This window comes from Macaca fascicularis, chromosome 11 (assembly GCF_037993035.2).
Source record: "Macaca fascicularis isolate 582-1 chromosome 11, T2T-MFA8v1.1".
NCBI classification, from domain to species: Eukaryota; Metazoa; Chordata; class Mammalia; order Primates; family Cercopithecidae; genus Macaca; species Macaca fascicularis.
In genome coordinates, this window is record NC_088385.1 from 63,849,193 (window position 1) to 63,866,019 (window position 16,827).

The following is a 16,827-nucleotide window of genomic DNA, read 5'->3' on the forward strand; positions in this document are numbered from 1 at the left end:
GTAGGGCCCAGTGCGGTTGCTCATGGCTGTACTCCCAGCACTTTGGGAGGCCAAGGCGGGAGGATCACTTGAACCCAGGAGTTCAAGACCAGCCTGGGCAACATGGCGAGACACGTCTTTACAAAAGTCTTCCTAGCAAAAAAACAGTACCTCCCTCATACCTAATCTTCCTATCTTATTGGGAGTCAGGGGATGTTAATGAGATTACTTGGAGAGCTAAGCAGACAAAATCCCCAAATTCTTCTCCACTTCCCTTCCCCCATGAATCAGACCCCATCATAGGGACCCAAAGATTAAAGTGATTAGTAATAATACCTTATATGTATATAGATGTCCCAGTTTCATTAAACTCCCCCGTCATTGCCTCACTGAATAGCACCACCCTGAGGAAGGCAATACAGATACATTAAAATGGAAAGCTAGGGACAAACACCAGACTCAGAGAGGTTATACAATGTGCCCACAGTTCCACACTAGTGCATGGCAGAACCAGGAACAGAATGCAGCTCCCTAACCCTAAGTTTGCCATAAGTTGCAGCCCAAGTTCTGATGTTTCTAATTTTAATTCTTCAGCACTAGGATACTAAGACCCTGAGTTGCTGTAATAGCTCCCTCTGATAGATAAGTACCCCCTCATCCAGCCAGGAAAATTCCTAAAAACAGCAAGTCCTCTCTGCCTACCACCCTCTCTCCCAGGCATGCACAAAGAACAAATTAGGTAATTATAGTAACTTAACTGAAGAGACTTGATTCTCCAACTCTCAGCTATGACTGCTTGGTGCAAGGTCCAAATTCTATTGCTCTCACAGAAGCAGTCTGCATAAGCCTGGCCCATCAGCAGTTCTATTATCAACCTGCCTTTACATAATTTATTGATCTACTACATATATTTGAAGGTGGAGGGGGGCAAGGAAAAGAGAGAAAGCTGAGTGGAAGTGACATCAAAACATAATGCTCTGTGTAAGTGGAGCAGTATCCATGTCCTAGAGGCAGAAGTGACAAATATCCCCTATTTCCCCATGGAGGAAACCGATCCAGAGTGAGAAAACCACTTTTCCAGGGTCATACCACTGCAAACCTGGCAGAGCTGGCACCAAAACCCAAGTCTCATGCTCTCTAGGCCAGGAATCTGCAGCCATGTGGGGTTTACCTGCATGTCCACCCATTCAGTCAACTGAGTGCCTACTATGTGCTTATTCATGAGCAAAGTGACTCTAAAATGAGATGGCATTCTCCAGTGTAAGAACAATGACATGAGTATCACAGCTAGGGCAACCAACTATACTGATCTGCCTGTGGGACACAGCGGAGTTCTCTGGACATGGGAATTTGAGTATTAAAACTTGGAAAGTCCCAGCAAACTGGAGCCAGTGGGTCACCCTAAATTAACAAGATATGAAATACACATCCAAGTCAGCTGGGATTTTCTAATCTCCTGCTTTCTAGGCAAAACTGAAGCAATCAGAGCTTATTAGTCTTCCTCTACTCTGACTCCTAAATCACTTTCCTTTTTCCCCCATTAACATTTCTAGACCTTGGAGGGGCAAGAGGGAACTTTTTGGGGTTACAGAAATGGTCTATATCCTGATTGTGGTAGTGGTTATACAACTGTCTCCATTTGTCAAAACTCAGCAAATTTGTACACTTAAAACTGGTAAATTCTATTGTTATGTAAATTGTACTTCAACAAAGTGGCAAAAAAAAAAAAAAAAAAAAAAATTCTAGGCTGGTTATGGTGACTTACGCCTGTAATCCTAACACTTTGGGAGGCCGAGGCAAGCCAATCACTTGAGGCCAGGAGCTCGAAACCAGCCTGGTCAATATGGTGAAAGCCCGTCTCTACTAAAAATACAAAAAAGATTAGCTGGGCATGGTGGCGGGTGCCTGTAATCCCAGCTACTCATGAGGCTGAGGCAGGAGAATCGCTTGAACCTGGGCAGTGGAAGTTGCAGTGAGCCGAGATCACACCATTGCACTCCAGCCTGGGCAACAAAAGCAAAACAGTCTCAAAAAAAAAAAAAAAAAAAAAAAATTTAAAATTCCAAATCATTTGGTGCTGATTTCTGACAAATTGGGAGGGCAGCAATCTGATTAAGCCAACTCACTCATTAATCCTCCCACAGACACTAACTTTTAAAAAGATGTTACACACTAAAAAGGCAGATATTTTCAGATATGCTGAGGAAGATATCTGGTGGTAGAGGGTCTTCTTGGCTCTCATAAACTATCTGGTATTAATAACATTTATCATACTTAGACTGGACTAAGATGTGCCAGGTAACAAGCTAAGTGCTTTACATCATTGCTATTCAAAATGAAGTCCAAAGACCAGCATTATCTGATCACCTGGGAGCTTACTAGAAATCCAGAATCTTCAGGAGGATTAATTGGGAGGTCTGCTTGAGCCCAAGAGTTCCAGGCTGAACTGAGCTATGAGTGTGCCACTGCACTCCACTCCAGCGTGGGTAACAGAGCAAGATTCTTCTCTCTTAAAAAACAATTAATGCAGATTCGTGGGCACCACTGAAGATTTACTGAATCAAAATCTGCATTTTAACAAGATCCCCAGGTGATTCCTATGCACTTTAAAGTTGGAGAACTGCTTTACACAACTCACCATCTTTTTTTATCCTCACTAAAACTCTATGATGTACATCTAGCAATTACGCTTTAAGTTTTTATTAGTTCAACCATTAACGATCACCTATGTCTCTTATTTACCTAGTGATAGTTATGGAAAGAAGAGGAGAAAAGATGTCATTAGTGTGCCTTAATTAACATAAATTTACATATGTTCTACATCCTGTTTTCTTCCTACTTTGCCAACTTTCTGTCTTAAAAAAAAAATAGACAATGGATTTCCACGCAGTCCAAATAACTGAGATGAACTTTGGGAGGCTGAGGTGGGCAGATCACCTGAGGTCAGGAGTTCAAGACCAGCATGGCCAACATGGTGAAACCCCATCTCTACCTAAAAAACACAAAAACTTAGCCAGGAATGGTGGTGGGCACCTGTAATCCCAGCTAATCAGGAGGCTAAGGCAGGGAGAATTGCTTCAACCCAGGAGGCGGAGATCCTGCCACTGCACTACAGCCTGGGTGACAGAGTGAAACTCCATCTCAAAAAACAAAACAAAACAAAACAAAACAAAAAGTAATAATAATAAAAAATAGGCAGGGTGCAGTGGCTCATGCCTGTAATCCCAGCACTTTGGGAGGCTGAGGCGGGCGGATCATTTGAGGTCAGGAGTTCAAGACCAGCCTTGCCAACATGGTGAAACCCCATCTCTACTAAAAATACAAAAATTAGCAGGGTGTGGTGGCATATGCCTGTAATCCCAGCTACTCAGGAGGCTGGGGCAGGAGGATCACTTGAACCCAGGAAGCAGAGATTGCAGTGAGCCGAGATCATGCCACTGCACTCCAGCCTGGGCAACAGGAAGACTCTGTCTCAAAAAAAAAATAATAATTAATTAATTAGATGAAAAAAGACAGGTACAGAGTTAATATGAATATTACAAAGGATTCCCAGAGCAAAGAAGATAGCCAATACATAAAATGAAAGGTACCAGACTCCTATGGTAGAAGCTGGGCCTAGACATAATTAAGGTTTTTCTTCAATACTCATAATGCTCACTATAGCCCTACTCTCTCTTCCATCCTATACAGAGCTCTTGGTAGGGATCCCATAGCTGGAGCCATAGGTCTTCCCTCCATCCCAATGGACAAACAAAAGAGATATTTTGTGCCATAAAAAAACAAAAGAACTAAAGTGTAATCAGAGTAGTTCCTTGGGCCAGGAATAACCTATATTTTGCTTTTCTATGAGACAGCATGGTAGTATAACCTGCTGCTCCTGAAAGAATACCCCTTAGAGATTCTGCATCCTGGGAAATCATTGAGTCCAAGGATGAAAGTAGACCAGTACAGACTCAGGACAGGAAGGGGTGGCTAAGAAAAAAAGGGAAATAAATGGCATGCAAAACCATCTCATTAGAAAGAGGAAACTGAGGAGTTAATTGTTGATACCTGAAAACAAGAAATCCAAACAAGAAAACAATATGTTCATTAAGAAAGACCACGATATATCTATAAAACTTTTATTAAAATTGGAATTAGAAACTATACCAAAAACTTTAAAAATACATAAGACATTGTTCTTTTTTCTTACAGAAAAGAGGGTAAAAATAAGACCCATGGCAAAGAGCCATCCCTGATAATTTTGTTCCTTTCAAACATTCATGAACATTTAAATAAAATTACAAATATTTAAACAACCCTAAGGTATTACCCACAGGCTAAAACTTGCCAGTAATTCCTTAGCCCCGCTATTTCAATATCAATTCCACAAATGTGGAAAATTACGGCAATTGTAGGCTGTAACAGCTTCTAATATTCACATTTTGAACTATTTGTTATGTTGTCATAAGAATGTACTCATGCTACAGGCAAATTCAGAGGTGATTTCACCATTTTCAAATTATCATCAAGAGTGTGAGAGGAAGATGACACACACGTGGGGTGGTATGGAAATCCAAAGCCCCACATTTTGGAAGTCTGTGACCACTCCCATCCCCCACTAAAGCTACGAGTTGGTGTTGGCATGAATCTGCTTTGCTTATTCCCAGCAGGCTCTGGCTCGTGTCACATAAGGCACAAACATCCTTTTCAAGGTAGTAACCATCTAGAATCCAACTCAATTGTAACCTGAATCCGTAAGCTTAAATCACCAAAAGACATCACTGGGTCATAATTATATAGGTTCCCCTAAAAAAAACACAAAAAACCATTTTTGCTATGTAGAAACAGAAACAAAAGGTTTAGGTGCATTTGCCTTGTTCAATGGATATTTCACATGTTTATTAATTGATTTCAGTTAATACGTAATATGAAGGTATGATAAATGTGTCAAACTGTTCTCTTGTTTCAGATACAATTCTTGGCATTTCAATATAGGTTATTATCTCATATGTCAGACTTGAGTCCAAAGAATACCAGAAGGACATTTAATTTCCTTTCCTCCTACTTCCTTTCACTACTCAATTCAAAGAAAAGTTATGAATACAGAGCTAGGAACCATTTTTACGTAGGCATCCATCTGAGCCCATCTTTTTTTTTTTTTCTAAAACAACAAAAAGACTAAGGACAATTACATAATGCATTCCCAAGCCTTTTATGGATATCAGGACCTGGGGGGACTATCCGGCCTATTTGGGTTCTTTCATTCACCAAAATTCTATTATACATGCCAAAGGTTAAAGGGAACACCATCAGTGAAGAGGCTGGGCCCTAGAATGGAATCTATTAGCATAAAATGGAACAGTGGGACCTAAAGAGCTATCATCAGCAAAATTCCCTTTGTAACAGACATAAAAATCATGAATTTGAGGGGAAAAATAAACTAGTTTTGGTGGGATGCAATGGCTAACAGGAATAACTTATTAGAAGGTAACAAAGTTGCTAAATTTTCCTTGTTTTTGATCCCTGTGTTCTGTTGGTCTCTTGAAGCAATCTAAGTGGGAAAGGAAAGTGAAAGAGAAATGTTTTATGCCAGCTGCCTCTTGTATTCCCATTAATGGGAGTCTCTACGTTAATGCTCTACATAATTTGGTCAGACTGTTGAGAGGCAATAGATTTCCAATGCTGATGAGATCCGGAGCCCTGGAGCCCATTTATGGCTTGACATTTGCCGAGCAAGATGCTGACGTGGCAGCAAACATGGCTCCGATGTCCAGCTTACCTCATAGTTATCCCTTCGATCCTTCTTTATGAGATTGGTCTGAGAGATGAGACTGTACTGAAATCACAAGAGCTATAACTGCCAGAGAAAAATTAAATGGGGTCTTCAAGTAGTGACTGAGCCAGCAAACTAAGTGGCCAAGAGGGAGACAAGAGCAGCTCCTAAAGAAGGTTGAAGTCAAGCAATCTCCGGATACACAGAGGATCTGAAGCATCCGGGCAGAGCCACAGGCAGGCAGGGCAAGGACACACAACACACTAGAGAAGCACCGTCCTTCACTGTCTGAGAGCAACTCTCAGGCTGCAGAACCAATTGCCATCTCCACTGCCTACAGCTCAGGTCTCCAACTACCAGACAGGGAGTAAAAAACAGTTTGATTTTACTCACCTCAAATCTAAACACGGTGGAAAAAAACCGATCTAAAGGTGGAAACTATATTTCATGGGGATTTATTAAACAGAGAAAGAGGAGAATCTTTCACAATTTCACAGTGCTTTCTCATTGAAATAAAGACATGATCAGGAAAAGTCACCCTTAGAGGCAAGTTATCACCTCCCTAAGTAGGGGAGGCACCAAAATTTCCAGAGAATCCTGAGACCACTTGCACAAGTTGAATTATTTTTTAAAATAAACTTATGCTTAAATATGCTAGGTCTCAATTTCTATAAATAAGGTAAAAAATAGTATATCTCAGAAGTTTTAATAGTTCTTTGTAGAGAGATAACATTTTACCATACACATAATTCACAAGGGTATAAAGGTTTCCCAATGTAAAGTTCCTTTTACCCTTCAACTGTAACCCATAGCATCTGCCCAAATACTGCTCATTTTTCACTTTCTACTATATGTCTCTTTCCTGCCAACTGAGGTAGTTGTCACTTTAGGACAGTTTAAGGCTGTGGAAAACACTGGCGGAAATAATCAACTGCCCACCTGGAGGGCAGTCTCAGAGCTGACCCTTTGGAAGTCTGCAATGGAGCCAGGCCTTTCAAAATTACCCACGCTAAATGGCTGGTCTAAAGGAGTCATTACGGCTTTTTAAAAAATCATCTGCCTTTTTCCATGATCATGGTGAGCCAGTAAGTCTGATGCTGTGCACTTGCCATGACCATCTATTTTCCTGGCTAAAGTAATTACAGATTTTTCCAGGGTATGAGGCTGAAGACTGCAAAGAAAAAGAACCAAGTAAATGACAGACACTTGAAAATTTGCTTCCTCACAGATAACACTGCTGGTTTATAAGGGGTACTTTGCACTGGCAAAATAATCTGAAACTAATGCTACTACAACAACAGGCAGCATAAATCTCAGGTCAGAAATGCAATCACAAAGAAGTGTAAGTTCATGGAAACTTGACAGCTGAATGAGCACCCAGAGGCATGAAGATAACCTGGAGCCTATTTCCTGGCAATGCAAATTGTGGCTGCTGCATAACTACAAATTCTGTATCAAGAAACTACATAGTTCCAGGGCTTAAAAATTACCCAGATTTGGGGGAGTATGGGTGGTGAGAAAAGGCTGAAATGGACAGAACAAGTAGACAAAGGGAGGGAAAGGAAAAGGACATAGTTTCTTGATTTCATAGCAACTCAAAGATACGTGACCCAATGACAGGAAAAATGGAGAACTTGTAAAAAGCATCCAAATCCCCTAAACAAGATGACTTCTCCTAGCTAGCAGGAATAATGCTACTCTGAACATACATAGTTCACAGGTAAGGGAACTGACCCTTCCTGAAAGGTCAAAGGCAGGGCAAGGAAGAATGGGAAGAGAAGAATACGAATGTTTTTTAAGATGGAATTGAAAGTTGAATATAATAAAAAGCCCAACACACCTCACCTGCAGAAGAGCCTACAAGCATGTTCCTAAAGGCAAATAGAACTTTCCATCATATGTATGAGAACTAAATCAAAGCTTAAAACAGCAGCTCCTGGGGCTTTAATGGATAATCCATATTAATAAATATGTAGGGGCCTAGGGGGCGTGCGTGTCACTCTGGAGCACTTGCTGGTTCTGGAACATGAGTTTGTTACGTTTTAAAAAGACATTCATTTAAAAAACAAAACAATAAAAATCTATTTTCCCCCCAAAACAGTTAAATCAATAATTATTCTAAAGTCAATGAAATAAAAGCTAGAGTGAAAGAGGCTCAGATTTCTGGATTTCTCTCTGGAAGATGCAGCCTATAATCAAAAAGCATTCCTGCACTTAACAACAGTTCTTTCTTTGGAGAGCCAGTGAAAGAAATGCCATGATTGAATCAACTTTCAAAAAGGAACTAGAATGCCATGCTAGCTGTGGCCATCCAATTTCTGTGGGAACATAAAAGTAGGCTGTTAGCTTAACCAATGGGAAGTGAACTACCATAGCATTCACTACCTTATCCACTCTCCTTCCTCAGGGATCCCATAGAGACCTCCCATTTCCAAAGGGAGGCCTTTTTAGGCCTCTTATTTCAGTGGGAGAATTTCTACCCTATCTCACTGTTTCAAAGGGTTGAAAGCAATTGCACAACACACGCAACACGGACCAAGGCACCAAGCCAATCCACATAAAGATAACTGACCACCACCTAGGTTAGAAAGTTGTTCTGTGTGATAGCAGGACACCGAGAATATGAGTCCTCCTCCTCAGAGGATGCTTCCTCATAGATTTCATCCTGGGCAATAATGCTCCCTAATCCATACTCCTGCTCATGGACAGAAACTTCATTTGGCGTGAGGTGGGAAGAGCCTTCCACAAAGTCAGCAAATCTGGAAGAGAGAAGACAATACTCATTAGAAATATGCCTTCTGTCCTTCTGGTTTTCTTTCAAAATAAGAACAAATTAAAGCCTTCAATATGCTCACAACACAAATTATATTGAGTCTAGCCAACATCCTTGTCCTTACTCTGGCAGGTAAGTAGACTAAAGCATGAAGTTAAGGAGAAAAGGAAAGCTGGGATCATAGGCCAATACCCCTGCAACTCCATCCTGCTTAATAAGCACTTGCCTATCCTTTCTAATTATGAAAGTGCCAAGGTTCCTTTAGTCATCTGTAATCCCGATAAGAGAAGATTAAGGGGCATTACACAGTTATTCACGTTTATGGCCCTATAAACTTTATACCATCATGATTCCAAATTGAAGCTTCACATACTCATTGGTATAGTTGCCCCCAACTAAAAAGTGGGTGGAGAGGAACCCTACCAACTCAGGGAGCAATGCAAAACTTTCAGAAAGGAAACTTAATATGGTACTGGAGTCTTCCCATCTTAATGCTACAATCAAAGCTAGAGTAGATAGTTCCCTGAGGAAACAGGTTACTGCTTAATGTGTGATTATATATCTACCTTTCTCTTGACTACTTGAAGATTAACAGGAAAACAAAGGTCACAAGTGCATGATTCTCTAGAGGTACGATCTCTGGTAGAACTCAAGGTCACAATTACCCTGATAGATGTTTGGCATATCTGGCCAAGAGTGTACCTTTTTGGAGACTGGATTCGAGAAACAGTCTTCCAAGCAGAGCAGTCTGGACTGTTACAAAATTCTCGGAGCTCTTCTAAAGCCTTTCGGGTTTCTACCTCTCCTTGTATCCGATACTCTTCTTCTGTCAGGAGACGAGGGGGGACAGGCTTTTCTGTTGCCTTATACACCTTTCTGTGCTCACCAAAATAACATTATGAATCATTAATCAGTAATCTTACTTCTAGCTCCCTTCAGTGGGCCAAGCATACAGCAGACAGCCTGAACATTAAGAGTCATCACTCCTAAAAATCCCATAGACATCTTTAGTTATAATGAACGCCTGACATATTAGACTATGAATGACAACTCATAGGCGACAGAGCGAGACTCCATGTCAAAAAAAAAAGTGATATAATTTGCACCACCTTGTGGTAACAGGAACACACGACATTTTACTAGACGTTTTTATTTTATATAAAATGACTAGAATAAAAATATAAAAATGCCTATAGAAAGTGAAAAATTATTTACAGTCAATATTATCCACTAATGTGAATAAACTCACTTTATTTTTCAATAAATGATAAAATACTTATTTTTTAATAGATGGGAAAATAACAAAAAAATTATGGTATAAGATTGTGGTCCTAGCCGGGCGCAGTGGCTCACGCCTATAATCCCAGCACTTTGGGAGGCCGAGGCAGGCAGATCACCTGAGATCAGGAGCTGGAGATCAACCTGACCAACACGGAGGAACCTGTCTCTACTAAAAATACAAAATTAGCCGGGCGTGGTGATGCATGCCTGTAATTCCAGCTACTATCGCCTGAACCAGGCAGGCGGAGGTTGCAGTGAGCCAAGATCATGCCACTGCACTCCAGCCTGGACAACAAGAGCAAAACTCCGTCTCAAAAAAAGGCCAGGCACGGTGGCTCATGCCTGTAATCCCAGCACTTTGGGAGGCCAAGGCAGGCGGATCACAAGGTCGAGATTGAGACCATTCTGGCCAACATAGAGAAACACCATCTCTACTAAAAATACAAAAATTAGCTGGGCGTGGTGGCATGTGCCTGTAATCCCAGCTACTCAGGAGGCTGAGGCAGGAGAATCGCTTAAACCCGGGAGGCGGAGGTTGCAGTGAGCTGAGATTGTGCCACTGCACTCTAGCCTGGTGACAGAGCAAGACTCCTTCTCAAAAAAAAAACAAAAAAGATTGTGGTCCAATAACTTGATTTCCCAGACTGAAGGTATCACCTTGACTATCTATAATAGACAACTTCAGGACCTAGGAACATTCCATATTTATTTGCAAGGTGACAAAACATGCTACGAATTACATCTTAAAATAAGACTAAAACCTCCAGAGCAATCTGAAAGCCACTGAGAAATAGTCTGAAATGGGCCGGGTGAGGTAGCTCACACCTATAATCCTAGCACTTTGGGAGGCTGAGGAGGGCAGATCACCTGAAGTCAGGAGTTTGAGACCACCCTGGCCAACATGGTGAAACCACATATCTGTTAAAAATACAAAAATTGGCCGGGCGCGGTGGCTCACGCCTGTAATCCCAGCACTTTGGGAGGCCGAGGCGGGCGGATCACAAGGTCAGGAGATCGAGACCACGGTGAAACCCCGTCTCTACTAAAAATACAAAAAATTAGCCGGGCGCGGTTGTGGGCGCCTGTAGTCCCAGCTACTCGGGAGGCTGAGGCAGGAGAATGGCGTGAACCCGGGAGGCGGAGCTTGCAGTGAGCCGAGATCGCGCCACTGCACTCCAGCCTGGGCGACAGAGCGAGACTCCATCTCAAAAAAAAAAAAAAAAAACAAAAATTAGGCCGGGCGCGGTGGCTCAAGCCTGTAATCCCAGCACTTTGGGAGGCCGAGACGGGCGGATCACGAGGTCAGGAGATCGAGACCATCCTGGCTAACACGGTGAAACCCCGTCTCTACTAAAAAAAATACGAAAAACTAGCCGGGCGAGGTGGCGGGCGCCTGTAGTCCCAGCTACTCGGGAGGCTGAGGCAGGAGAATGGCGTGAACCCAGGAGACGGAGCTTGCAGTGAGCTGAGATCCGGCCACTGCACTCCAGCCTGGGCAACAGAGCGAGGCTCCGTCTCAAAAAAAAAAAACAAAAAAACAAAAACAAAAAAAAAAAAACAAAAAATACAAAAATTAAGACAGGCATGGTGGCGCCCGCCTGTAGTCCCAACTACTCGGGAGGCTGAGGCTGGAGAATCACTTGAACCCGGGAGGCGGAGGTTGCAGTGAGGCAAGATCACGCCACTGTGCTCCAGCCTGGGTGACAGAGCAAGACACTGTTTAAAAAAAAAAAAAAAAAAAAAACTGAACCCAGGAGACCTCAATGAGCATATAGTATAAAAGCGATATAATTTGTGGCCGGGTGTGGTGGCTCACGTCTGTAATCCCAGCACTTTGTAATTCGAGCACTTTGGGATTGCCTCAGCACTTTAGGAACCCCTGACATTTGAGGTCAGGAGTTCGAGACCAGCCTGGTCAACATGGTGAAACCTACTAAAAATACAAAAATTAGCTGGGTGTAGTGGCGCATGACTGTAATCCCAGCTACTCAGGTGGCTGAGGCATGAGAATCGCTTGAACTCAGGAGGTGGGGGTTGCAGTGAGCCGAGATCACGCCACTGCACTCCAGCCTGGGCGACAGAGCAAGACTCCATCTCAAAAAAAAAGTGATATAATTTGCACCACCTTGTGGTAACAGGAACACATGACATTTTACTAGATGTTTTTTATTTTATATAAAATGACTAGAATAAAAATATAAAAATTCCTATAGAAAGTAAAAAAAAAAAAAAAATAGACTCGGGAAGGAACAAAGGCGGAAGTACAACACAATGACTTTTCATTAACGAAGAAGCTCCCAGGTCAACACCTCTGTATCCTCTTGCTGCAACTGCATCCCACACTGTACCTGTCAATATTAAGTTACATTGCCTTTCATTCACCTGTAGGTGATGTACAGCCACTGAATAGGGTATTCCAGGTTCTTAGTACACAGAGCAATGATGATAATGGCAAGGGCAATATGTGGTATCTGGATGCCAGAATACATGAAACACAGGCCCATTAGCTGCAAGGTCCAGGTCAGCAGGTTGATACTTCGTTCATTTTCCAAGGGCCCATACTTGTAACACACTGCAAAACTCATGAATCCAACTGTGAGGACATAACCTATGAGAAGAGTTATCAGAAGACATTCTTTTTCATCTATACTTGGTAAAAATAATTTGTGTGGGAAGCAGTAGTAAATTTACTATATAGCACCAATTGAACCGGGAAATCAGATTTTTACTTAATTATTCACACTTTTTTCTTAAAATACATTTCTCTAAGTTTCTATCCTTTCTGCTGTCCTAAATTTATTCGGTTCAAACAGAACATTAAAGTTATATGTCAAACAACCCTGAAATAGTCTATTTTAAAAACCAATATATGGAAATCCAGATTAATCACCCCTCAAAGGATAAATCAAAGGTTACTATCTATAGGACCAAGGATTTTTACTTTGTAAATAAAATCTACAGCAGTTCATTCAGAAATGAAGGAGAAAAAAATTTACTGCAGAGTCCTTTACTTAAGGTCCCCAAGTATATTTAAAATATGATTCCATTAATAAGGTCAATTTACAGCTTTTCAGAAAAATGTTTATTGTGTAAAGAAAGGTATATTTATGAATACCAATAAATGACATCTTCTCCTTAACAGTACCATTCTAATTTAAGAGAAGGTGATAATCGTAGAGGGGTCAGAAATAAGCGAAAAACTACGATTTTTAAAAGTTTTTAAAAATGACATGAACTATTAAATCCCATAAGCAGGTAAAATATTTTCATGATTAAATTAACTGAAACAGCCTATAAACATACAAAAGGAAAGCAAAACCGACAACACTTACTTAAAAGATACTGCCAGTAACACCTCCAGATCTCTTGTAAATTTTTAAAAACTAGTTGAATGAGGTACAGAGAAAAAGACCAGCCTCCCACCAGGATGACGTAAATGGGACTTTTCTAAGACAGAGAGTAGAAGTGAAAGCAAAAAGTTACAACAGGCTTTCCATACATAAAAGAAGCAAAATGGAACTATGATTTTTTTTAAAAAAATTCAACCTACTCAAAATGCACAAAAAACACTTCTCTTAAAAAGATGTCCTTTATACTTAAAATGGTACAGTCTGCAAGGAACACTGGGAAGATGAGATGCTAAATAACTTAAAAGCCTGGCTATATAATTAAAAAACAGGAAGGAGACTTTAACCCCCCTCCGAGCACAGGATTTTATATAAAAAGAAAAAATTTGTAATCAGGCTCCAAGTTTCATCGTGGAAAGTACCTTTCTGAATCAAGGAGAGTAGGACATTGACTCATCAGCCATCAATACACATTTTCAGTTTTCTAAGATTACCCAGGAAAACAGTCCTTCAGCTATCCAAATTCATTCTAGCTGCACATGAAGATTCTGATACTTACCTTAGGCATAAACTTAGATAGTATAAAAATGATGATTAGTAGAGAGGCCACAATTCCCACACTCATCCCAGTGGAGTAGTAGAAAATTTGACTTCTGCAGAAAAAAAAATGTATTTCATGACCATATGTATATATTTCATACATAGTACTGTTGAAACTAGGACAACTAACCTAGCCAAAAGATTTTAAAAGGAACAAGATTAGAGCAGTACAAGCAAACATCAGAAACATTTCCAATTTGGTTCCAGACCACTGCAACAAACCAAATACTGCAATTGCAATCAGTAAGTCATACAAATTTTTTGGTTTCCCAGTGCATATAAAAATCATGTTTACCCTATATTAGAGGGTATTAAGTATACAACAGCATTATGTCTTAAAAATATATATTCCTTAATTTAAAATGCTTTGCTAAAAACTGCTAAAGATCATCTACGCCTTCAGTGAGTCATCATTTTTTTGCTGGTGGAGGGTCTCACTTCCATGTTGATGGCTGTTGACTGATGAAGGTGGTAGTTTCTGAAGACTGGAGTGACTGTGGCAATTTCTTAAAATACAACGAAGTTTGCTGCACTGGCTCCTCCTCCTTTCATGAAGATTTCTCTAAAGCATGCAATACTGTCTTGATAGCATTTCACCACAGAACTTCTTTCAAAATTGGAGTCAATCCTCCAACAGCATTAACCCTTAACAAGAGGATCACCCCTCCTTTGAAGCTAGGCACTGACTTCTCTCTCACCATGAAAGTCCTCAATGGCATCTTTAATTGTAGCCACTTTCAACAATGATCTTAGCTAGATCTTCTGAACAACTTGCTACAGCTTCTGTATCAGTGCTTGCTTCATCTTTTTTTTTTTTTTTTTTAAGACAAGGTCTCACTGTGTTGCCCAAGCTGGGGTGCGATGGTATGATCATGGCTCACTGCAGCCTTGATCTACTGGGCCCAGGTGATTCTCCCACCTCCGCCTTCCAAGTAGCTGGTACCATGACTGACTTTTTTGTATTTTTTGTAAAGGCAGGGTTTCACCATGTTGCTCAGGCTGGTCTTGAACTCCCTGGGCTCAAGTGATCTGCCCGCCTCAGCCTCCCAAAGTGCTGAGACTACAAGCATGAGCCACCACGCCCAGCCTACCTTGCACTTTTATGTAATGAAGACAGCTTCTTTCCTTAAATCTCATGAACCAAGAACCTTCCTTCACTAGCTGTAAACTTTTCTTCTGAGGTTTCCTCACCTCTCTCAGCCTTCACAGAATTGAAGAGAGTTAGGGTCTTGCTCTGGATCAGGCTTTAGCTTTAAAAAAGTTGTATCTGGTTTAATCTTCTCAACAGCCAACTAAAACTCTCTTCATATCAGCAATAAGGCTGTTTCACTTTCTTATCACTTGTGTGTTCCCTGGAGCAACACTTTTAATTTCCCTCAAGAACTTTCCCTTTGCATTCACAACTTGGCTAACTACTTGGGACAAGAGGTCTAGCTTTTAGTCTATTTTGGCTTTTGCTGTCCTCACTAAGCATAATCAGAGAGATGTATGACTCTTCCTTTCACTTGAAGACTTACTATCTACTCTAAGGTTATTAATTGGCCTAGTTTCAATATTGCTGTTTCTCAGGGAATATGGAGGCCCAAGAAGAAGGGAGACAGGGGAATAACCAACTGGTGGAGTTGTTAGAACACCCATGACATTTACTAAGTTCACTGTCTAATATGGTTTGGCTGTGTCCCCACCCAAATCTCATCTTGAATTGTAGCTCCCATCATTCCCACATGTTGTAGGAGGGACCTGGTGGGAGATAATTGAATCATGGGGGGAGTTTCCCTCATACTGTTTCTCATGGTAGTGAATAAGTCTCATGAGATCTGACGGTTTTATAAGGGGTTTCCCCTTTCACTTGGGTCTCATTCTCCCTTGCCTGCCGCCATATAAGATGTGCCTTTTGCATTCTGCCATGATTGTGAGGCCTCCCCAGCCATGAGGAACTATGAGTCCATTAAACTTCTTTTTCTTTATAAATGACCCAGTCTCGGGTATCTTTATCAACAGCATGAACTAATATAGTGTCTTACATGGACATGTGGTACCCCAAAATAACTGCAACAGCAGCATCAAAGATCACTGATCATGGATCACCATAACAGTTATAATCATATGAAAAAGTCTAAAATATTATAAGAATTACTAAAATGTGACACAGAGACCCCAAGTGAGCACATGCTATTGGGAAAATGGTGTGGTAGACTTGCTCGACCCAGGGTTGCCAGGAACCTTCAATTTGGAAAGAAATGCACTATCTGTGAACCACAATAAAGTACAATAAACTGATGTGTGCCTATATTTGCCCAAAACTTGAGGTCAGAGAACTGTAAAGACTGACGCTATGTAGTTACTATCAGATTATGAAGATTAGTATTCAAGGGCTTCCCTCATATATTTCCCAATAATGAGCCTCTGTGTAATGTCCTATTCCCATCTCCATCATCTCTCCCAACCCGATTATTTTTTCTTTTCTAAGACAGGGTCTCACTTTGTCACCCAGGCTGGAGTGCAGTGGTGCGATCACAGATCACTGCAGCCTCAACCTCCCGGGCTCAAGTGATCCTCCTACTTCACACTCCCAAGTAGCTGGGACTACTGGAACGCACAACCCAGGCCTGGCTAATTTTTGTATTTTTTTGTAGAGGCAGGGTCTCACTATGTTGCCTAGGTTGGTCTCAAACTCTTGGGCTCAAGTCATCCTCCCCCCTTCAGCCTCCCAAAGTGCTAGGATTATAGGTGTGAGCCACCACAACCAGCCCCCTATTCCAGATTTTTTTCTACCAGTTATTCCTCCCTCACTGTTTCTCCCAGCATCCCCAAAATAAGGAACAACTTCCAGCAACCCCACTCCAGCCCAACTTCAAACTCCAATTGTTAATCTTTCATTCACTATTCCACAAATACTTTTTACTTGTATACAAACTTAATGCTGATTTTACCTTCACTCAATGTTTATTTAGTTACCTATATATTTTCTTCATATTTGTACATGTCAGTCTCACCTGTCTTAACTAGTAGGTTCTTAAAGGAAGAAAATGAATAAGCACTTGATTTTTATTTTTTTGAAACAGGGTCTCCCTCTGTGGCCTAGCTTGGAG

General features: G+C 41.1%; 1 protein-coding gene across 10 annotated transcripts in view; it reads right to left on the bottom strand.

Moving 5' to 3' along the window:
- Positions 1–16,827, bottom strand: part of NEMP1 (nuclear envelope integral membrane protein 1) — a 37,198-nt gene that overhangs the window by 346 nt on the left and 20,025 nt on the right. For 3 of the 10 annotated variants that reach the window (XM_074007234.1, XM_065524432.2, XM_074007233.1), the window contains 5 exons: positions 13,695–13,788; positions 13,121–13,235; positions 12,171–12,396; positions 9,210–9,383; positions 4,089–8,493 (listed from right to left, as the gene is read on the bottom strand). In XM_074007234.1, coding sequence (XP_073863335.1) covers positions 8,313–8,493; positions 9,210–9,383; positions 12,171–12,396; positions 13,121–13,235; positions 13,695–13,760 — 762 coding nt within the window. In that variant the 5' untranslated portion in view covers positions 13,761–13,788 and the 3' untranslated portion in view covers positions 4,089–8,312. Of the gene's footprint in view, positions 1–315; positions 384–4,088; positions 8,494–9,209; positions 9,384–12,170; positions 12,397–13,120; positions 13,236–13,694; positions 13,789–16,827 lie in introns of those variants that run through there. The other 7 variants (XM_065524431.2, XM_074007235.1, XM_065524433.2 and 4 more) reach the window with 5 other exon arrangements.